A 24,264-nucleotide genomic window follows, 5' to 3' on the forward strand; every position below is an offset into this window, starting at 1 on the left:
TGTTATACAGCAGTTTCTGAGGCTCCAGGCTGGGCTCTCTTGTTCATAGGGAGGCAGTTGACTAACTGAGCTTGGCAGTGCCATGATGGTCCACACACATGAGACGCTGGTTCCACCCCCTGCTCTCAAAAAAGCTTTCAGACAAAAAGTATTTTCTGTAGCATAATGTATCTTTTTGAAAAGAGAAGGGAAAACGTGATTTATAAGATGTTAGTTTGAAGCCAGTGGCTCTCAGGAATGCTTGTGTTTGAATTTCAGGCACCTTTCAGTTTATCTCCAAACGGCACCATGGCTTCCCCTTCAGCCTCACCTTCTTTCTGAACGGGATTCAGGTGAACAGGCTCAGCTCCTGCTGCGAGTACAAGCACCGCAAGAGCTCGCGGCTAGGAGGCAAGAGAGGCTACTTTGGATTTGTGTGTGTGGAGAAGGCATCTCCTTGCTACAGGTATGAAAGCACACACCCTTTGGGATGGTGGTCGGCTGGCCACGGTCTGCTGGCCACGGTCTGCTGGCCACCTTGTCCTTCACTCATGCTTTTCTGCACACAGTTCTCAAAGGATATGGGTATATTCAATCTCAAAACATCTAAGATAAAGACTACAGCTCTGAATGTTTGATTTTGAAGTTATAAGACATACACCACATTTCTAAATGTATTATGTAAAGGAGATAAAAATGGTGGCATTTTAAGTTCTGTCTCACTTCTCCTCTCTCATTTACCTCACTCTGCCTTAAATTCTACCTCTGTAGGGAGAAAGGCCACTTTTTTTCTCCTTTTCTTTCTTGTTCCTCTTGGTAATGGCCATAGAGTAATTCCCCCTCACCCATCTGGGTGTGCCCTTGTACGTGTGTGTGTGTGTGTGTGTGTGTGTGTGTGTGTGTGTGTGTGTGTTCTGGAATATGCCTGGATGGTTGGATCCAGGAATGAATTTGAAGAGCAAAGTCAAAGACAACTCACATGGTTTTCTCCTAGGGCCTGGGCGTGGCCCAGTGGTAAGAACACATGCTATGCAAACAAGATGGCCCGGGTTCAGATTCCCAGCACCACCCAAAATTCAGGCTTGCACTTGTATGTCTGAAATCCCAGCATTAGGAGGCAGAGACGAACAGATCTGAGAGTTTGGTGGCCAGCCAGCCTCTAAAACAGTGAGCTTGCTGCTCATGAAAGAGCTTGTCTCAAAAGGATAGAGGTTGACACCCAGGATCTGCCCTGTTCACACAGCCCACTCTCACTTCCTACTGTGCCCGCTTCTCACACCAAAAACAAACACAAAATTTAAGAAAGCAAGTTTGTCCTGAACAACTGGAAAGACTTGCACTTAGCATGCATTTACGATCAGCTGTAGAAGATGCAGTTTGGAGAAATGGAAGAAAAGTTTGTCATTTTGGACACATACAGTTTTAGATTTCGGGGAGACAATGCAAGTGATGGCGTACATGATGCACAGCCAGTTGGGTACTGAATCTTGGGTGAGGGGGGCATGTCTGGAGTTGAGAATAGTTTGTCTAGTGATGGCAGGAAAATCACAGGATGGGGCGAATTAAGTGAGTGAGGACTCCTGACAAGCGAGCTTTGTACCACTCACCTTTAGGGTTTCATGGAGAAGGAGAGCCAGCTGTTGAAAGAGAATCCTTAGGGAGGATTATCTTGGAAATAAATGTTTGAAGAATAAGGCAGTGGTTTACTGAGCCAAATGTATGGCTAGATTACATATCAATTAGTACAATGAAGACCCGTGTGTCAACTTTCATACTGATGTGAACAAATGCCTGACAGGAGCTGGAGGGATGGAGAGGTTAGTTTGGCCCATGGGAGGAGGGCGAAGGCTGTCATGGCCAAGGGAGCACAGCACCAGGAGTATGCAGAGGCATGCATAGCTAGCAAGGGAAGAGATGATTTGTGGGGCTAAACCAGTCCCAGCCTGTGGGATGGCACTGCCTGTGCTCAAGTCGTTCCCCTTCAGTCAGTTCTCTTTGGAAAAGTCCTCACAGGCACACCAAGGTGAACATCACCCACACCACAGACACTTCTTAACCCCCTTGGGCCAACAGTCTGGATTCCATCACAGCAGAAGCCTGCTTATTGCTCATCTCAAGACAAGTTATCCAAGCATGGTGGCAGGGATAGGAACAAGGCCAGTCACCCTACAGAGTAACAACTAATGTTATAGAAAACATTTACAGCAATTCCCCTTTAAAAATGGCAATTGCATGGTTTCCGGGACAGTACAAGATTTGAAGGACTTCTTAGTTTTCAAGATGGGGCATTATATGATGAATTTATGCTAATATATAATATGGATATATAGAAAAACTTAAATATACATACAGAGGGAGGTTGTTACAGTTTAATACTTTAGTAGATGTGAGAAACTGGCATTAACGGTTCAAGTACAACTTTCAGTCTTGGGAAAAGGGGAGATGGGTGTGCAGTGGGTGTTAGCTGGTGGGTGTGCAGTGGGTGTCAGCTGGTGGGTGTGCAGTGGGGTAGTGGTGGTGTGCAGTGGGGGTGTTCAGTGGGAGTTAGCTGATGGGTGTGCAGTGGGTGTTAGCTGGTGGGTGTTCAGTGGGTGTTAGCTGGTGGGTGTGCAGTGGGTGTTAGCTGGTGGGTGTGCAGTGGGTGTTAGCTGGTGGGTGTTCAGTGGGAGTTAGCTGATGGGTGTGCAGTGGGTGTTAGCTGGTGGGTGTTCAGTGGGAGTTAGCTGGTGGGTGTGCAGTAGGTGTTAGCTGGTGGGTGTTCAGTGGGAGTTAGCTGGTGGGTGTGCAGTGGGTGTTAGCTGGTGGGTGTGCAGTAGGTGTTAGCTGGTGGGTGTTCAGTGGGAGTTAGCTGATGGGTGTGCAGTGGGTGTTAGCTGGTGGGTGTTCAGTGGGAGTTAGCTGATGGGTGTGCAGTAGGTGTTAGCTGGTGGGTGTTCAGTGGGAGTTAGCTGGTGGGTGTGCAGTGGGAGTTAGCTGGTGGGTGTGCAGTAGGTGTTAGCTGGTGGGTGTTCAGTGGGAGTTAGCTGATGGGTGTGCAGTGGGTGTTAGCTGGTGGGTGTGCAGTGGGTGTTAGCTGGTGGGTGTGCAGTGGGTGTTAGCTGATGGGTGTGCAGTGGGTGTTAGCTGATGGGTGTGCAGTGGGTGTTAGCTGGTGTGTGTTCAGTGGGTGTTAGCTGGTGGGTGTGCAGTGGGTGTTAGCTGGTGGGTGTGCAGTGGGTGTTAGCTGGTGGGTGTGCAGTGGGTGTTAGCTGGTGGGTGTGCAGTGGGAGTTAGCTGGTGGGTGTGCAGTGGGTGTTAGCTGGTGTGTGTTCAGTGGGTGTTAGCTGGTGGGTGTTCAGTGGGAGTTAGCTGGTGGGTGTGCAGTGGGTGTTAGCTGGTGGGTGTGCAGTGGGTGTTAGCTGGTGGGTGTGCAGTGGGAGTTAGCTGGTGGGTGTGCAGTGGGTGTTAGCTGCTGGGTGTGCAGTGGGTGTTAGCTGGTGGGTGTTCAGTGGGAGTTAGCTGGTGGGTGTGCAGTGGGTGTTAGCTGGTGGGTGTGCAATGGGTGTTAGCTGCTGGGTGTGCAGTGGGTGTTAGCTGGTGGGTGTGCAGTGGGAGTTAGCTGGTGGGTGTTCAGTGGGTGCTAGCTGGTGGGTGTGCAGTGGGAGTTAGCTGGTGGGTGTGCAGTGGGAGTTAGCTGGTGGGTGTGCAGTGGGTGTTAGCTGGTGGGTGTGCAGTGGGTGTTAGCTGGTGGGTGTGCAGTGGGAGTTAGCTGGTGGGTGTGCAGTGGGAGTTAGCTGGTGGGTGTGCAGTGGGTGTTAGCTGGTGGGTGTGCAGTGGGTGTTAGCTGGTGGGTGTTCAGTGGGAGTTAGCTGGTGGGTGTGCAGTGGGTGTTAGCTGGTGGGTGTTCAGTGGGAGTTAGCTGGTGGGTGTGCAGTGGGTGTTAGCTGGTGTGTGTGCAGTGGGAGTTAGCTGCTGGGTGTGCAGTGGGTGTTAGCTGGTGGGTGTGCAATGGGTGTTAGCTGGTGGGTGTTCAGTGGGAGTTAGCTGGTGGGTGTGCAATGGGAGTTAGCTGCTGGGTGTGCAGTGGGTGTTAGCTGGTGGGTGTGCAATGGGTGTTAGCTGGTGGGTGTTCAGTGGGAGTTAGCTGGTGGGTGTGCAGTGGGAGCTAGCTGGTGGGTGTGCAGTGGGAGTTAGCTGGTGGGTGTGCAGTGGGAGCTAGCTGGTGGGTGTGCAGTGGGAGCTAGCTGGTGGGTGTGCAGTGGGAGCTAGCTGGTGGGTGTGCAGTGGGAGCTAGCTGGTGGGTGTGCAGTGGGAGCTAGCTGGTGGGTGTGCAGTGGAGCTAGCTGGTGGGTGTGCAGTGGGTGTTAGCTGGTGGGTGTGCAGTGGGAGTTAGCTGGTGGGTGTGCAGTGGGAGCTAGCTGGTGGGTGTGCAGTGGGTGTTAGCTACTGGGTGTGCAGTGGATGTTAGCTGGTGGGAGTTAGCTGGTGGGTGTGCAGTGGGAGTTAGCTGGTGGGTGTGCAGTGGGTGTTAGCTGGTGGGTGTGCAGTGGGCAGTGGGAGTTAGCTGGTGGGTGTGCAGTGGGAGCTAGCTGGTGGGTGTGCAGTAGGTGTTAGCTGCTGGGCATGCTGGCCCCAACTAGAAAACTCTGTCCATTTGCACCATATCCTAGAATAAGAAGTACATTTCTCACTTGAGGTTGAGGATGAGTTGTAGGTTTTAGAGGAGAGAGTAGTGTAAAGAGAGAAATCCACAGAGCAGGGGAGTGAAAGGCACTGCATAGTGAAGCCCAGCTGGGCTCAGCACAGGCAGGATGTCAATCTGTCTCCAGTTCAGATGCTCTATCCATTGCTGGCAAATCATTTCAGAGATTTCCACCAAACTCTATAGAGAATAAATGAGTTTATACTCAATCATCCATGTGTGTCAGGGCGTGTGAAGGAGACATGGTAGGCGCCCGCATTTAAGCATACAGTTCCCAGTTGGTGCTGCTTTTTGGGATGGTAATTGAACCATGAGGGGAAGGGGCCTCCGTGGAGGGAGCAGGACACTAGGGACAGCTTTGAGGTCTTATATTCCCCCCCCCACATACTTTCTGTTCTCCCTCTGTTTCCTATCTGAGGATGGAATGTGAGGTCTTGGCTTTCTGACTGGCAGCCCAGCCTTGCCATGAAGGGCTCTGCTCCTCTGTAAATGCCAGCCAAGCGCACCTTCCCTCCCTGTGTTGATCTTCACTGCAGTTTTCTGTCTCAGTAACAGAAAAGAAAGCAGTGCACAGAATATCCTTAATGAATAGTTCTATAATTGGGAACTGGAAAACTAAGCCCCGAGTACTTTCTTTGGAGGACTTAGAAACAGCACCAACGCATGACTGTTGACATCCACTCCCCTGCTCAGGGCTTCCTAGCTTCTCTATAACTCTAGGACTTTATCATGTCTCTTGCTCTTTTTCCAAGAATATAAAAATAGTTGTGAGATTAAAGAGTGAGGCCCTCCACTCACTCTTTAACACAGTGCTTAGAGAAAAGTTACTTTTTTACTGACTTCAAAACCACTCCTTCCAAAGCCATCAGTGAATGCTTGAAGTAGCCTCCAGTGTTGTCTCCTTGGCAGAGATGAGGTCCTCTCATAGGGACAGAAATGGGGAAGGCTAGGTGGACACATCGAGTCCTGTTTATTCAATGTCTGTCCCTCTTGATATGACTTCAGATGTCCCAGTAATTTATTTGTGCTTCATTGATCAGAACTAACACTTTGAATTGCATTCAGAAGGTAAAGAAGGAAGTCAGTGAAGGGGGAGACAGACGTTACTCACTTGGCGCCATTCCCGTGGACAGATGGGCTATACGTCTCAGCTTGCAAGAGGGAGGTTTCAAACCTGTACACAGCCACAGCATCCATTCCATCATGGCTCCAGGCCCTGGGTTTGTAGTTGCCACTGGTCAATGAGGAAATGTTTGCACAGGGGGCAAGGCTAATAGTGGCATCCGGTGGGGATGTGTAGTGTCTTTCTCCAGGACACCCATCACTGTGATGGGTGAGACACTTGGTTCTCATTCCCTTATGTCTGACAGCCAGATCTTTAGATGGAGTATGAGTCCTCTCATTGTCACAGAAGGAGATGCTAAAATGTTAAGTGATAGAACTTGGTGCACCTCCTCCTCCTCTCTCTCTCCTCTTTCTCCTCTCTCTCCCCTCTTCCTCCTCCTCCTCCTCCTCTTCCTCTTCTTTGAGGAAATTGATTAAAAAACAATTTCCATGATACTTGAAGATGGAAGACGCTGAAAGTTCAGTAAAAAAGTTCACTTTAAGTAATCTCCCTGCCTGGCAATGGTGGCACACGCCTTTAATCCCAGCACTCAGGAGGCAAAGGCAGGTGGATTTCTGAGTTTGAGGCCAGCCTGGTCTACATAGTGAGCTTCAGGACAGCCAAGGCTACACAGAGAAACCCTGTCTTGAAATTTTAAAAAAATTTAGCCTTGGGCTTGGAGATGGCTCAGTGGCTGCCGAAGCATAAGGACCTCAGTTATGAACTGAAACTACACGAAGATGGATATGTCTGTACGCTCTTCTCCTTCTACGCAAGATGGAACTGGGGCACTGGTAGCTTCTCAGAAGCTCACAGGGAGCTAACCTGGTGTAGAGATGTTCAACAGGAGACCTTGCCTCATATTAGTGGAATGTACATAGCAACACCTGAGGGTTTTCTCTGATCTACACACACACAATGCGTTCAAAACATCTAGGTGGCTTGCCAAATGTGAGTTGCAATTACTTCTACAGATTAATACCATTTTTGAAGAACAAAAATGTGCCACCAGCAAAACCACAGAAGGCAGTAGGGAAGGGCTTCAAAAGGCTGTTGTAAAAACAATAGTAGAGATTATGTTTAAACAAATGCACAGACTCCTAAGTTACTTGAAAGACCCAAAAACAATGGACTGATTTTGTCTCTTAAAAACTAATCACACATTTGATTTGACCTTAAATGTAAGCTGCTAATGTGTTCTTAGAATAAGGGATTGCAAACATAGTAACATCCTTTTTTTTCTTATTATTTACATGTCTATGTTTAAAGATTTACCTGTATTTATGTATCCATGTATGTGAGTGAACGCCACTTGTGCATAGGTGCACAGAGAGGCCAGAAGAGTGCCCAGGACTCCTTGGAGCTGGAGTTACAGATAGTTATGAGGTGCCCAACTCATATTCTGGGAAGCAAACTCATGTATTCTAGTCCTCTGAGAGAACAGGAGGAACTCTGAACCACTGACCATCTGCCTAGCCCCGTGATTATATAATACCTGAGGACAGATGGTCATCTTGTCTGTCTGTCTCTTCCCCCCTCCATCTGTCTGTCTGTCTGTCTGTCTGTCTGTCTGTCTGTCTGTCTATCTATCTATCTATCTACTGATCTATTGAACCACTACCTATGTATCTATGTATAAATTACTAATACACAAATCTACAAAATGTGCTCTGAGGCTTTAAGATATAATTTTTGTAAAATTTGGTAGTATAGTTCTTGGTTGATGGAAGTTTTTAAATTTTTTGTTATTGTTGTTAAAATTAAGAATTTATGTTCCTATATAAGATTTTCATATTAGCAAAAATAAAATGGTTTATTTTAAATCAGTTTATGAAAAGAAGTAGAATATTTCTCATAATTTTATTTGAATATTATATACATGAGTTACAAGGTTTGTGACTCCACCAATCTACTGTAAAGGTTAATGAAGCCTTCATACTGTTATTTCCCATAGGTGCATTATTGCAATGGGCCTTGACAGAAAACCATCTTTAATAAAACCTAAGAAGGAAAAGACCATTGAGAAAAAGGAGGAGCCACCAAAGAAGAGTCTGGGGAAACCAAGGAAGGACAGAGAGAATGTGCTATCAAAAAGAAACGAGATGGGATGGAAAGAAATCTCTGCCTCAGCTGTTTGCTCAATTGAGGAACTAGAATCAGGAGTCAAAGAAGTGAGAACGGTTATTGAAGAAATGGGATGGAAGGGCAAGCCAGGACAAGATGCTTGGGAAGAGGACCAGGAAAACACTGTTAAATATGGTAACTCAGACACACTGCCCTTGGTGCTGTGGTCTTAAGTCTTTAGCATACCGTTCAAGACCTCCACCGTGGCCCTTGGACTATTGGTTAGCTGTAATCTGTACGCAGCTGTGCCCTGCTTCTCTCATTATTTCCTGTGGCACTTAAGTTCTCCATCTGAGAGGAGGTACTCTGGCCCTAGGAGCATGGAGGTGCTTGCTCTGGGTATGAGGGTGTAAGGAAGTTTCTATGCTGTTTTCCAGAGCCCATATTCACTCCCATGGAAACCATTTGACCAAATAGAATTTTGCCTATTCATTTAGTTTTTGAGCACCGTTTTGGGAGTAGCATTGGCTGTATACATCAGGGTTGGCAAGTTCAGTGTATATGAGCATCTGGAGCTAGGACATTGCTCCTAACAGCAGCGTGTATTCAGTTAGGCATTCTAGAGCCTGTCGGACTGTGTTTCTCCTCCTTTCCTCTCCCTCTCTGCTTTCCCTTCCCGTTATACCCTCCCTACCTCCTTCCCCCTCTCTCCTCTCGTCCCTTTCACCTTCTAATACTCCTTTCTCTCACTCTCTCTTCACAAAAATAGGCACACAGATGCAAGCCCACTGAGATGCACACACTCATGCACCTCCACAGTGAAACCCAAAGCGACAGTGACAGCTACTGCATCGGCAGGCTCTGAGCAATGGGTGTTGCCAGACATTTTCCCCTACTCTCTTCATTCATTCTCACCCACACGGAAGCATTGTTTCTATCTCCATTTTACAGTTGGAAATGGGTCACACACACACACACACACACACACACACACTGTGACAGAATTCAGATCTGTACCCATGTGGGTCTACTCTCAAACTATTGAACACCCACTCTGTACCGAAGCTATGGGTCAGGTACGACAAGACTGGTTGTGACAATTCCCAAAGAGTCAGAGTGTGCTCCCCTTACACCTAGAACAGAGGCTAGATTGGAGGAAGAGTAGTCATGGGTTAGGGCTCTCTGTGTAATGTCTGGCCTTGTAGAATCGTCCTCCTTATCCTCTGCCGCCGCCCAAGAGTTTCAGAAATCCCGGAGAAGGCCAGAGTGCTGGGCCTTTGTGTTGATGACAGATAATGTGGGTCTCTTGACAGAGGTTTTTGCTCATAACCCTGGCCCCCTGTTCATGTCTCCTGACGACCCCTCCTGGTTTTTAGTCTCCTCTGGACTGGGGATTTTGAGATATCAGGCATCGCCCCAGTGGTTGAGAGCTGCTCCCAGGATTTCCTCTTGCAAGATTGGGCAATGGGAAGGCCTTACCCCTTTTCCTTGGTTTCCTTTTACCAACATGGCTGTGTTCGGACCCTGCCCTTTACCCTAGGCCATTGTGTTAATGGGCTTTAACTGTCAAGTCCATGAAGACCATGGTAAATTGGCAATCTGCAGCTCTCTGCTGGCAGTGGCCAGTTGGGCAGCTGGAGCTGGGTTAGGAGAGATTCTAAGAGGCACGCTGTGCCACATCTGTTCACCAGGTGTTTCTCCTCTTAAGTGCAGATTTGCGATAATAACCTAACTGAATGTTCTAGAAGAACTTGGGATGTGAAAGCAGACTCTATGAAAGGAAGGATGCTCCAATGACCACCAGCTCACTCGCATTTAAGCCCCGAGCAGGTGACACAAAGGTGCCAAGGGCCTTGCCTTGTGCTCTAATGGCTGCTGGGGCGCTGAGCTTTCCCAGGGATAATGAACGACAGGGGTAGCACAGAGCTAGGGCAGGGCTGGATTTTTATATTTTGAGGGGAAACGTAGAAACCAATCAAAAATAGGATGCTGTGCTGTTTCTGTGTTCCCTGGATGTTCCTTCTATTTTGTGATTTCCCTGCCCTGATGGTGGCCATTGTACTACCCTGATTTAACCTGGTGGCTCCAGTAACATGTATTGCTCCCAAATAATACCACCTTGCGTGATTTGTCCATGGCAACTATTGTTAGTACTGATCCATGATGTTCCTGATGACCTACAGCTCCCAGGCTGCTTCTAATAGCACCACAGCTTTGTGCTAACCATGACATGAGTGAAGACACTGGAGCTTAGAGATGTTAAATTGCCAGATGTCACATAGCTGGGCAATGTCCTAGCTGGGTATAGGACCTGTTCCCCAATCTCTCCTGTTTCACTACCATTTAATTCTATAGATGGAAGGTTCTCCAGGCTCTTGCTTATCTTGTAACTAACAGCAAATATCACAAAACAATGTATGTGTGGGGCTCAGGAGATGGTTCAGTGGTAAAGTCACCTGCTATGCAGGCACAAGGACCCGAGTTCAACCTTCCAGAGCCCATGTAACAAAGTGGGGATAGTCACATGCACTTGTAAGCCCAGCACTTTGGCAGGATGAAGCCAGTAGGATCCCTGGGTCGTAGCCAGCAGCCTAGGTTCCTGGTTCAGTGAGAGACCTTGCCTCAAAGGACTTGGAAGGAGAGCGTGAAGGGATTTCGACAGAGAGTGAGAGCGCAGGATATTTGACATCTAAATGCAAGCCCAAGTACTGTACACATTGTGCACATCCACACAGTGCATGCCTACACAGCTACACCCCCCCACGCCTACACAGCCACACAGTGCATGCCTACACAGCCATACACGCCTACACACACACACACACACACACAGACACACACACACACACACACAGACACACACACACACACACACACACAGTAATACAAAAAAAATGGACCCGTGACTTGACCAGGAATATTTGTATATGAATCTCTCTATTTTCTTACCATTGGATATTTGTGTATTAAAATATGAACTAAATTACTAAGCCGGCCATTTTGTGTTTAATATAGCTTTACTGACATGTTACTTAAGTGTTCCAGCCTCATGTTAATCATCTTGGTATACCTACTTTGTCATTATTTTTACCTCATTTTTGTTTTCACACCATAAACATTTTTTATATACATAGGACACTCATTTAAATTTAAATTTCTTTGATTGCGTAGAGTGAGCAGTTCTCAAAAGTACATTACCCAGGAGGCCTCACCACCAGAGGAGCTGAGGTGTCTAGTAACTAAAGCACACAAAAATTGGGAAACTTTATTTCCTTCTCTCTTTTAGCTTGAAGATAATTGTTTACTTGCCTAATTGGTTCTGCATGAGAGCCTCTTGCTGTCTGTTTTTGGCATGCTTTCACTTTGAGATTTTTTTTTTTGTTTGGGGTGGGGAATAAAGAGGAAACAATTAAATATGAAAGGTGAAAAATTATAACCACAAGAGACAGCTGGAGTTTATACGATGTGACAATTTGCTTTTCCCTGGTACAAATTTGCTCTATCCCTGTAGGGAATGCAGGTTTCAGACTGTGACGGCGGCGGACGTTCTATTTCATAGGGTTTTAATTCTCGAATTGTAATTATTTTGTGCATTTTAGGAGTGACCATCACACATAACTCCTGTTCTGTCTTAGCTGTAAGGCTGTGTTTAAGCTTCGCCCATTGTCCACTAGACTCTCAACACGCTGTTCATATGCTATCTCTCGGGTCCTTTGGACATGATTAATTGAATTTTTCCACTTCACTATTCATTAGAGTGATATCCAAATGTTTTGACCAATCTTCATATAAAATATGACCTCACTGGGTCTCCAGATTAACTTCCATTATCATAGTCCTGTTTTCTTCATTTCTAATTTACTTCTCATTTATTCTCTCCTATAAATCCCTCCCTATTTCCATTTTGGCCATGGTGGGTAATGGTGTCCATTCGTAAATGAGCCTTTATTAGCTTCCAGCCTTGTCATTTAAGGCCTCACTTCTCTTTGTGCATTGTGTGCAGCTGATTGCAGCCTTTGATCACGTACTATCAGTCCTCCCTGTTCCATAATTGTGTGGAAAAAGCAGCAAAGACAGAGCCAGGCAAGGAAGGACAATGGAGCCAGAGTTCTCATCAGAGCTAAGTAGTTGAAGAACCCAGGGCTCTGTTTTCATTGTCACAGCATAGTGTCTTCTTTCAGAGTATGAAGAAGATTTCGAAGCAGAGGAGGAGAAACAAGATGAGAGAGCTGATGAGCAGAGCCTGGCTGAGGACCAGATGAGTACAACATCCAAGTCACCCTCCGAAGGGGAATATGATAACTTAATCCCTGAACAGGAGATTGAAACCTCTTCGGAGCAGGCACTAGATGCCCATGCCAGTGGGGACCACGAGGAAGAAGGATGCTTGGACAGTGACGAGGAAAAACAAGGCAGGTTGCAGAGTGTGTCACAGTGTGCTTGCAACTTGTCTTTCCTTGATGTCAATAACCCAAGAATCCCAGACACCCCAACTCACCCCAGTGCATTTCTGAACTGCAGAGCTATTTCTTGGTCTGTTTGCTTTCTTTAGTTTGGGGGAGTTTTAGCAAGATGTCAGATTAGGATTAGGCTTGTAGTGACCTGTGTTCTATCTGGTTAGAAAGTTACTATGTCCTTTCATCTCAAACTACTTCAGCGCGTGCACGTGCTCGCGCACACACACACACATACCAAGTAGCCCCAGAAGGGTCTTGGGATCATATTCCAGAGGGATACTGAGGCAGGTTGTCCCATTCGGTAACAGATTTATTGGAGGAATTGTTAATACCACAGAGAAATGCTCAGCAGCAAGGCCTGGCTCTCAGTTTCCAGGGCCCTCTGTAATATGATTGGTGGGTAGCCTACAATACCTGCTTGCAGCCAGACCAACTCTGACTCCTGGCCCAGGCAGCAGGAGGCAGGACAAAGCTTCAGCCCATTAGCTGTATGAGCTGTTTGTAGCCTCAGTGGCTCAGAGCATCCTTAAAAGTCCCTCTGGGCATTGAGTGTCACAGGGAGAGGCTCACAGGCAGGCTCTGTCAGTAGGGCTGTCACTGTGAGAAGGACAGGGTCAGGCCCAGGCTGGAGAAAGAGGCTGGTGCAAGTGAGTGTGGTCTAGGGAGCCCTAGCCCAAGCCTAACAGCTTCTGTTTACGAAAAGCCACAGGTTTTTTTTGCTTTGGTCTATTTGTCTTTTTTAAATCTCTTTTTAATTATACCATGAACACAGGATGTTGACCTATTAAGTTCATAGAATTGTTTGTGGCTTCTTTAAAATCCTTCAGCCAAAAATGACTTCAAGCATTCAAAGGAAAATGTAGGTCTTTTTAGGTAAGGGAAAGCTACTTTAAGCTTGCATTTTAAGCTTATAATGCACTTAAGTTCTGCCCAGTGAGACATTTTTGACATTGTTGGATAAACCACTTGGCCTATGATCTGTGGCTTTTCACTGACGATTTCTCTTGGCACCTCTTGTTATTTCTTAATGGTAACAGTGATTCCTAATATATTTTAGTCTGAATGGCTTTGTAATTTGTAGCTAAATTATGTCACGTGATGGTGCCTTCTTTTTTAGTAGCTAACCTTTTCCTTTTTAAAAAAAAGTCCTTACATTCCAAATTATTTTCTATATAAAAGCATCAAATTTTGAATTTGGGAATTAAGATTTACTATAAAAAAGAAATCAAGTCATGAAACTAGTTAGGAGAAAATAATTAGTCTATAATTCCACTTTTTTCAAAATAAAATATAAGCAAACTTGTTCTAACATTTAATTCGCATCTATTTAAGGCAAAAGAGCAAATTTATATAGTGTAAAAAGAAAAATGGTTTTGTTCTAAAGCCCAGATGGGTCCATAAGTATGTGAAAAACATGCTTACCCTATACTTTCCGAAGGCTAAGGTAAAGAGTGAATGAAACACGATCTTAAAAAGCAGAATGATGTTAACTCAGTGTATTTGCAAGTAAGATTGGCATTCATGTTTATTACAATGCTAAAGTATTAAAATATTTTAATATACAGACATGCTCTATCACTCTGTTGCTTATGTTTCTTACACTGCATATGTGTATAGGTAAGGGCTCCCCTCAGCCTGAATGTACTCACTGGAGTTTAGCTTATAATCATATGTGACACAAAGCTAAATAATGCAATTGAAAAAATGATGTCATCGTGTAGAAAAATTTCACCTCTGTCTGTATTTTTAAAGAAATTATCCAAACAATTTGTTTGTAAGTTGGTTGAAATGTGTTTGGGTATAAACAAGTGATTCAGAACACCAGTGGCTTGGGTTTTCATCCCGTGGTAACAGCGGGAAATCACGAGGGTGTTGATGTCACCGAGATTCTGTGAACTCCTTCTTTGCTATCCAGTTGTCTGAGTTTTATATTTTCAGGAGGTCAAATAGATTTTCTTAATACAATATTTTTTATATATCCACAAAGAGAAGGGTATGGGCCATGCTTGTGTTTTCCTGGAAGGGAAAACTTTGATATTTGTACTATAATTACAGACACCTGATAGGTTGAAGACTTTGATGCTGACTGCTGTTTGTGTGTCAGTGGCTGGAAAGGCATCCCAGGGCTCATGCATCAGTTCTTGTTTATGAAGACTCTTCTATGTGCTGAGCCCCACACTAAATATGGTGTATGGATTACCTCATTCACCTTAAACAACTTGAAAAGCAATTACTTTCCTCTTTATCTACATTTCACAATATGTAAATTTGCAAACAATGAAATTAAATAATCCCAAAGTCGGATAGCTGGAAATTGCTACAATTCAGCTGCAATTATAACCAATCCTCAAAGCCTGTACTTTGGAGAAAAGGTGCATTTTTCAAAATCAGGAAATATCCCTGTACTTAAAATTAAAACAACCCCTCTACCTAATAAAAAACAGCTGTCTCCTGTGGCCTCTACTGCTCAGTAGCTTTTTGAATCGTCACTACCTCTGTTTTCTGGCTTAGCATGTTTTGTTTTTACAAAAGGAAATAAAAATGTACAGTTTCTAACTTTCCCTGAATTGACCTCTCTGTGGTGCATAAATATCCCTCTCCATTCCTAAGCCTGTGAGCTCTCTCCTCCTAGTGACTCTGCCCACTGACGCAAACCGAGCCAAGTCTTTCAATGCTATCCTGTCAGTTTTCAGCCATTCCCCGTTGATTAAATTTTGGTTCTCGAATTACACAAAGCAGTAGCGCACAGATCCATCCTAAGGAAGCCAGGATGATGTGTTGTCTTGCTATTTCTCACAGAGATGATATCACAAGAGGTTTTGTAAAATGCTGGTTGGCATCACGCCTTCCAAGACACCTTGGCTACTCTTGTGGTCTGTGAGTCATGTTCACCTTATGTGGTTCTTATAACATTAATTGAAAAAATTTTGTACAATTAGTGTTATTGCAGAGACGCAGAATATATAATGCTTTAAATAGGGATGGAAGGAGAGCAATCCGAATGCAGAGCCGTTTCACAAGCACTGGAAAATTGATGAGGCAGAATTGAACTGGCAATCTATTTCCTCTTGTCTTTTCAATAGCGGAAATATCAAAGTGTCATTTCTAAGGCCTCTTTGTGTCCTGGGTGTGCACACGAGCACCACATCTCCAGAGCTCTGAAATACCTCACTGCTTGTCTGTTCCTGTCCTCCCATGAGGTTTCCTGTCTTCTGACCTTTTTAGTCAAGTTCCTTCCCTTCGTGTTACTCAACAGTATGCCTCTTAGCATGTGCAGTATGCGTTAGTGACTTTATCTGGCTAATACAGAGCATCTATTTAAAATGGCAACAGCATGGTGATTTCGTGGAGAATCCAGCATTTCACCCACGAAGGCGTGAGCAGCATAGCTTGGGCACTGAATCCCAGACACCCATTCATTCCTTTTATTGACATGATTAAAAGTCTTGCTGTTAGTATTTGGATGTGTTTCATTTGAACCTGACTGCACCTGTTCCCAGGGGCAAACAATTGCCCAGACTGTCACTCTCACGACAAGTCATGAGCTTAAAGTGCCAGCTAGCAATTGCACTAGGGCACTTTGATGAGCACGCCCCTGTTGAGTGGCCCCTGAGTGATGGAGCAGAGCCGACTAAGGACTAAGAGTGGAACTTGCTCCAGGGATGATGAGTGCAGCTTCCTGCCATTTAAAAGGAACGACAGCTCTGCTCTCTGCATTTGTGTTTGCAACCCCGACACTAATTTACCAGCAGAAAATGTATTGTCAAAGATGAATGCTGTACGTCTGACGGGGAGAACACTGTGTGGCTAGGAATACACAGGCGGTTTGGGTAACAATGCCTTTGAGGGGGTGAAGGCTGAGCAGTTCCTCATAAGAGAGGAGGGAGAGGCATCAGAGGCAAGCTAGAGAGCAAGTTGCAGACAGCACTGTTTCTCAGCCTGCTAAAAGACCTGGACTTGAAGCAATTTTTTTTTCTTTAAGAAATACTTTGTGTAGTTTTTCAGTCTGATGTAGTTGTCATAGATCCAAACATCTCAGAGTCACAAAAAATTTCAGCGTCAAGATTTATGTTATGGTGTCTCTCATTTACTGGGGATTTTTTTGGGAATTTCATATATCTACACAGTGTATTTTGGTCATATTGGTTTGACTATTATGACAAGGCCCCCTTCTGTGTTGACACTGTATTTGGCATGCTACCATGCTCTGAGCACTTCCATATATTGTGCCTACAACTTGATGGAGGGGAGCCATGAGGAGATTCTACACAATGCATTGACTGAGTTTATGTATAAATTTTGCATAGTTATTTATTTGTCTCTTTGTTTTCATGTTGTGTGTACAGACATTTGCCTGCATGTGTATAAAAGTACATGGTGTACGTTCCTTGGTGCCTGTTTAGTCCAGAAAAGGCTTTAGATGCCATGTAACTGGGATTATAGACAGTTGTAAACTGTGAAGTGGTGCTGGGAACAAACCCCAGGTCCTCTGCAAGAGCAACAAGTGCTTTTCAGTGCTGAACCGTCTTTCCAGCCCCAGCCAGTCACTTTAACCCATAGCACTTGCCGATTGCTGGAGTAGGAAGTCACAGATTCAAGAAAGATGGCTCAGTTCATCACTGACTATTTTATATAAAATATCTTCAAACGACTTCTCCGGTACAGCTGTGACTTCTCACAGCCTGATCTCACTACGTAGGTGAGGCTGGCCTTGAACTTGAGACTCTTCTGTCTCAGCCTCTCACGTGCTAGGAACAGAAGCATGTGCCTCTGCACTGAGCTTCGCTACACTCCTGAGCCTGTGTGGTTTATGTGGCCATGATGTTACTCACTGACTTCTGGAGGAAGATGGATCAACTAGCTTAATACACAAAGGCTCAGGCGGCACAGCGTGGCAGGTGACCATGCTAGTGTCAGTTCTGTATTAACTACGAAGTCCAACAAGTTCAATAAGTGTAAAGATGGCTGCACTCTGGGGCCCTTTCTTCCTGTTGCACGTATAAGCAGCTATGTCCTTATGAGGTAATGTGTATATTTATCTCACTGGTGAACTGATATATTTCAGTGAGTGATAATTATCTGTTGAAGGGCATGTGCATGCTCTTATGATAAACAATGAGCTCATATACTAGCTTAATTTATATTTCCACATTTATTAAAGAATCTATTTATTCTAGAACCATGGCTCTCAACATGTGAATCACAACCCCACAGCGGTAGAATCAGATATCCTGCATATCAGATATTACCCAGACCCTCTGCTCAGATGTAGTAGATAGGCAGCACAGGCTCTTTGTGGATCACATAATATGGGGAGCAGGGGCTGCCTCTGACATGGACTCTGGCCCCCACACATTGATCACTTCCCCCTGGTAGGGCAGCCTTGCCCCACAGAGGAAGAGGACACAGGCAGTCCAGATTAGACGTGATAGGCTGAGGTCAGATGGTAGGGGAGGACTCCTCCCTGAGGACTAGGGGAGGAGGGAGCTGGTGTGAGGGAGACAGGGCGGGAGCAGGAGGCACCGAGGGAGGAGGATACAGTTGGGATGTAAAGTAAACAAATTAAAAATAAAAAAAGAGGTTCACAACAGTGGAAAATTAGTTATAAAGTAGCAATTAAAATTTTTCATGGGGGTCACTAGAATTAAAGGGTCATGGTTGGGCTGGAGAGATGGCTCAGAGGTTAAGAGCACTGGCTGTTCTTCCAGAGGTCCTGAGTTCAATTCCCAGCAACCATGTGGTGGCTCACAGCCATCTGTAGTGTGATCTGGCTCCCTCTCCTGGCCTGCAGCTGTACATGCAGGCAGAGTATTGAATGAATGAATAAGTAAATGGGTCGCGGCACTGGGAATGCAGAGAGCCAGTGCTGTATAATGTTCAATGAGTGCCTGTTACTTCTCCAACTAGGTGCTGTCTGTGAAAAGTTCAGATGAACTCCGCTACCTGGTGTGAGACACAGCAGTTCATGAACTCATGAGTACAAACAAGCCCACAGTAGGATATGTGAGCTTAAGTGCCATGGCTAAATCTGGAAAAAAAAAAAAAAAAAAAAAGGAGTGTCAGATTTTCTGAAGGCTTTGCTAAACTTTGTAATATGAAAGATCCCGTTCCAGTTGAAAAGAGTTGTGGGGTTTACTGGGTTTGCAGTCCATGGGCGTGATATACATTTTTAATAGAAATTATTCAAGTCAAGATAACTTGGATTCTAGCTTAAGCAACAACAGCAACAAACAGAATGAGGTAAAATAGAGGACTCTGAGGAGCTAGCGAGTCTTAAAGCATGCTACACGCTGAAGACCGTAGAAATGATTGCACCCTTGCCTGTCCCCCCCCCCTCACCCTCCCCCGCCTGCCCCGGTCACCGGGATGAGACAGACAGTGCAGGTGCTGATGGTAGAGAAGAGTCCACCACCTGAGAGGTGTCCACAGCACAGCACTCCAGTAAACAGTGCATCTTCCAAGAGCGTGCCACCTGTGTGGAAGCAGAGGCCATGGCTTTCTCCTCTTTGTGGAGTATTCCCTGGCACATAAGACGATGTCAGCATTGTTGGGTTGGTGAGTCCATGCAGGCAATCTGTATTGTTGATGACAGGAGACTTTGCCATGAATGAGTGTCAAAGGGACAGCAGTGATCCTTCTGGGTATGGGGGACTGTGGGGAACATGCAGCTAGCTTTGGCAGAGCCTCAGACACTGAGCACACATCTCTTCCTGGCTGAGAAGACCAATAGCAAGGTCTCTAAGCAACAGGGCTGAGAGGGGACTTTGTGGGATGAAGGGAATCAGGCAGGAGGCTGCTACTTTACTATACATCTCCAATAACCTTTCAATTCTAAGGAGAGTTTCAAACATGTCCCCAGAATTGCTTTATGTGGATGCTTTGTGTAAATTTTGCTTTATTTCTGAGAGAAGAAATGCAGTTCATTGTGGAAATTCTGCTACAAGAACCTGAAGCTCTTGCTCTAAGCCCCGTTTTTACCCCATGTCTGCATGGAAACGAGAAAAGGAGTGAGAGTGAATTACACCAGGAGATGAGAGAGAAGTCTGACAACTGAGCTGAGCTTGTACTGGAGGCCAAGTGCCCTGCTGTTCCGAGCTCACTCGTTTCTCCTTCTTTCTTTCCTGAACTTACTCAAAACTGAACCGGGATGAGTTTTCAGTCTGTTGACATAAGACAATGTACCTGAGAGAAGCTACCAAAGGAACAGGAGGCAGCCGTTTATTACCACGTGAATAATTCACAGAGGCCAAAGTGGGAATTAGCCAGCCGACGACACTCAGGTGGCTAGTACGGCTCTGGGTCGTGAAGGAAGGAGCCAGGCCTTATGTCCGAGCTAATGGCGCATCAGATAGACACATTCGTGGGACAACTAGTAAGCACAGGACCCAAATTTTCTGCATTAGTACAAATAAGAGACCAGTTTCGTTGAAACCTGGCTTTTTATGGCATGACAGCTGGTGCATATGTAAAAGAGAAGAGAGCGAGTGAGTGGCTCTACTGAGGGCTCCTGAGGCACCGGGAGCAGAGAAATGGTGCTTAAGAGGGCCTGCTGCTACAGGCGTGGCTCCCAGTGAGTGTCTTGGTGCCCTGAACCTCACTTGCGTCTTCCTGGAAGTGTTGATGTGACTCTGTGGACGTGCTTGGAGTGCTATGATGTGCCATGGGGGGCTGACAGGGCCAGCGAAACAGGAGGATGATGACAGAAAGTCTGGCATTTTTATTTATTTGGTTTTCATCTTTTGCTACACTAGCTGGCATAGCCATCTGTGTAGCTGTCACACAGGGATGAAAGAACCAGCCAAGTGAATGTGGAACTGAAAGGGAAGAAAACTGGAATGCAAGGGAACACAGGGGAGACTCTCGACTGGTGACATGCTCTATACTAATGTTTGGTCCCTGGTACACCCACCCACCCAAAGCAAAATTATTTTGTATAGAATGATTATACATTGAGAGCAAGTGTTTTAAAATGCAAATGGGAACTTGTATTTCTCTTGTTTGGAACAATGTGAACAGGGACTTTTACATAGTGCCTCTTCCTTACCCGAATTCGACATGTAAGTTAATTCTTCGGAGCTTCCGAAGGTTTCTAGGGTTCAGGTGCAAGCCGTTTTTGACTATGATGTGCTTCTAGTCTGTGTCTGGGGCTCCGTCTGGGAGTGCCACTTGGGCCTCTGTTTTTGCTCTGCTGTCTGCATCCTGGTTTCTCATGGCTTCCTCCAGGGATTGCCTTGGGTTGTGGGGATTTCTCCACCCTCAAGCATAAAAATGCACTGCGAAACCAGAGAGTTTATACCCTAGGGCAGCCCGTAGCCGGTGTCTCACTGCTTCAAACTGCGAAAACCCAGCTCCCGCTTCATTATATCCTGCTAGGACGAGTCTCACAGAAGTTCCCATGGTATCGGTTGAGCTGTTCCTTGAAACAGCTCATTGACTGACTGTCCCCTTCTCCCTGGCTTCTTAGCTCCCCCAAAGCTTTCCGGTGGGGCTTGTACTCCATGCTCCATACTTCTCAGCAGCTTCCTTTTACTATCGTGCTTATAGGAACTCTAAGAAGGAAATACACACACACACACACACATATACACACACACCACACACATACACAAATACATACCACACACAGAGAGACACACACATACACACATAACACACACACACATACACACATACCACACACACATACACAAAGACAGACACATACACACACACACACACATACATCCCCCCCCCACATACATATACACCACACACACACACTAAAAACATCAATGCCTTTCAACTTTGTAAGTGCAGCGATGCTCCCTGGACGGCAGACTTACAGTAGATAACAATAATTGGACTCACTAATATCTTTACCTAGGAGAAGAAGGAAATGTGTGTTCTTATAAAAACAAAGTGTGTTCACATTTTCAATAGCAAAGATATGCGTAACCTTTCTAGAGGGTCACAAGTCAATCCAAACCTGGAGTTGGTTTTCAGTCAAATGTTATCTATTAAAACCTCTTATAGCTCATAAGCTGGCGTGAGGCACACACCTGTAATGCCAGCACTTGGGAGGTAGGAACTGGGACACCAGGAGTGTGAAGGCAGCCTGGGCTGCAGTGAGACACTCAAATAAACAAGAGAATGCCAAACAACAAAATTCCCACAAGTAAAAACAAACCAAAATAAAACGAAAAACTCTGATGGTTTGCAGATCGGTTTTTCTTTATTATAATAATAATGTAGAATGTATTGACAAAGGGAACAATTTTCTCTAATATTTCCTAAAGATTTAATATGATTATTTCCCAATACAGTTGCATGTCAGCTGATACATTTATCATTTTTATTTTGTAGATGATAAAACCGTTTCATCGATCTCATCTAGAAGTCACCCCTACTCTAGCGATAGTGAAAATGAATTTGCGGAGGTGTGCGTGGAAGCCCACTCTGGACACAGCGCAGGAAGTTCCCAAAGCTCCTCGTCTCTTGACCTACAGGAAAATGATGACCAAGGAAAACCCCGCTGTGCAGTCGAGGACTCCTTGGAAACTGAGACCAAAGAGCAAGAAACGGCAAAGGCAGATGTGGATGACGCGCCTCTGTTGACAGAGGTCAGCTGTACGCACCCTACTGAAGAAGAACCAGTGAAGGAAACCCAAGAGTTTATAGAGAGTGAAACCGGGGAGTTTGGGCAGCCTGCTTCTCCAGAGGCTGAGAGTCATCTTCAGGAAGGAGGCGGCGTCCCTACGGCGGAGGACACAAAAGCAGGCCTCCTGGTGGTGGAAGAAGACGGTAAGTACGGCCAGTGAGGTGGCAAGCTGTGTACCTGTGCATGGAAGCTGATTTCGTCAGTGCTACAGCCAGAGCTGGGAATCAGTCTGGATGATTCTGGAAGGATTCTATATTTCTCTTTTTCCTTGTCACAGAATTTCACGTGTATTTTCAGCTCGCTGTTTGCCTTCTATTGCATTTTAAAGATGACTTGATCAATTCTCACATAGCCTGTTTCCTATTTTCTGTAAATTCCTTCCTTTGGTGATCTATCTCAAGAATCAAATAAAACACGATACATGTGTGAAGTCACAGACATGCCTGGCTTCTTAGAGGTTGGCGCTAACACTGCTGTTTGTTGAATCATGTATACATGTGTATGTGCATAGCTCATGTGGATGGTGCTTGCATGTCTTGTGCATGTTTGTGCATTGGCTATGAACTCACTGCATCTCATAAGCATTGCCATCTCTGATTTCTGTGGGAAGCAGCTATTTCTTAAGAAGGCTATGTGGCCGAGGACTGTACAGCCAAGGGGCACTGGGCCTCGGGCCAGCAGGATGACTCCAGAGTTTCTAGAGACTTCTATTGTCCTCATGTCACTGTCACTTAGATTGAGATAAAAGTGTGAAAATTCCCTAAGATCTTGATCTTCACTCTCAATTATTCTCTGACTCTGGGCTCTTTGAAAGTCTCTGAGTTTCTGGAGTATGGAAGGTCCTGTCTGATGAAGAACATTTAGGGTGCAAGACAACGTGTCCCCAGGACCACAGACACACGGAGGGTCACAGGTAGCTGTCACCTCTGAGAAGGCAAGCAGTGGACTGAGTTGAGAGTGTGGATAGGTGGGCTGTACCTGCCTGACAGCTGCTTCTCACAGAGCGCCTTGGACTCTACCAGGCTTCTGGAGCCCTGCCTTCCCCCAGCTGCCCCCAAACAGGCCAGCGGCCACTCTTCTGGGTTCCAAGATAAACCTTTTTATACTTTTATTGTTATAAAGTTCAGTTATGTTTTTAAAACTTTCAGTGCTTTTAATTGTTATACTTTCAGATGTTTAAAAGCTATTATTAAGCTAGTCAGGCGTTTCCCTGGAAACAGAAGGTAGTGAGTAGTTACCTTCCTGTGGAACCATTAATGTATCATGGTAGCATATTCAAAACAAACATATCAGGGAGGCTTCTCCTAGAATGTGTTAGGAAGGCTTGACGACTGGGCTAAGGCTGCTAATTAGATCAGAAGATCAGAGAAGGGATGAAACGATGTAGAATTTTAAAGTAGAACAAGTCCCATGGTGTGATGGCCGCCTTGCTGTAGATGCCCAAACATGACGTCAACAAGAACAGCATCAGTTGACATGTAGAGGGAGAAAGGTCACAAGGTCTCAACCCCAGACAGGGAATCGGGGAACTAAGGAAAAAGCTGAGAGCTGGAGCAATAATCTACCTCAGGGAGGAGCGTGCCAATTGACCATTTAATACCAAATTCTCAGCCCTGAAGACATATACAAGTAACATTGTATGCACTGAGCATGTACACACACACACACACACACACACACACACACACACACACGTAACAACAAAGAAAAAGAGATCGTGACTTTGAAAAATAGCGGGAGGGAGGTGGTGGAGAGATGGCTCAGCAGTTACGGGCACTGACTGCTCTTCCGGAGGACCCAGGTTCAATTCCCAGACACCCACATACTGGCTTACAATTGCCCTTAACTCCAAGATCTGACAGTCTCACACAGACATAAATGCAGACAAAACACCAATGCACATAAAATAAAAATAAATATATTTTAAAAAGAATAATAGCAAGGGAAGCACAAAGGTGGTGCTTGGAGATAGAAAAAGGGCAGGAGGATGAGATTACAATATAGTCTCAAGATCTACTTAATAAGAAAGCAGGCTTTCATGAAGGCTGGGTTTGATAAGGATTTTAGGGCTGGATTCCAGCTTGAAGGTGCTCAGGCTTGCTGGTCTAAGCAGGGACATGACCATCAAGTAAGCCCTCAGAAGTAACTAGCGTAAGCTAAAATGGACTTTATATTTTTAAATGGCCCAAGAAACCTGAGGAATTTATTTATTTAGGCCACTGCTGAAAGGAGTTACCAATTTCAGTCCTCAAATTATACCACAAAGAGTACTGACATTGCAAAAGGATTTGCCTTTTGGAAATTAAAGTTCCTATTAAAATATTCTTGAAACACCTTGATA

General features: G+C 45.3%; 1 protein-coding gene across 1 annotated transcript in view; it reads left to right on the forward strand.

Annotated features, from left to right (window-relative positions):
- The window catches only part of Erich3 (glutamate rich 3), a 103,841-nt gene that overhangs the window by 58,340 nt on the left and 21,237 nt on the right, over nucleotides 1–24,264 (forward strand). Inside the window, exons 9-12 of the mRNA XM_051165739.1 lie at nucleotides 259–445; nucleotides 7,720–8,024; nucleotides 12,011–12,241; nucleotides 21,629–22,066. Of these exons, the coding sequence (XP_051021696.1) occupies nucleotides 259–445; nucleotides 7,720–8,024; nucleotides 12,011–12,241; nucleotides 21,629–22,066 (1,161 nt within the window). The remainder of the gene's footprint in view (nucleotides 1–258; nucleotides 446–7,719; nucleotides 8,025–12,010; nucleotides 12,242–21,628; nucleotides 22,067–24,264) is intronic.

Source organism: Acomys russatus, chromosome 23 (assembly GCF_903995435.1).
Source record: "Acomys russatus chromosome 23, mAcoRus1.1, whole genome shotgun sequence".
Classification (NCBI taxonomy): Eukaryota; Metazoa; Chordata; class Mammalia; order Rodentia; family Muridae; genus Acomys; species Acomys russatus.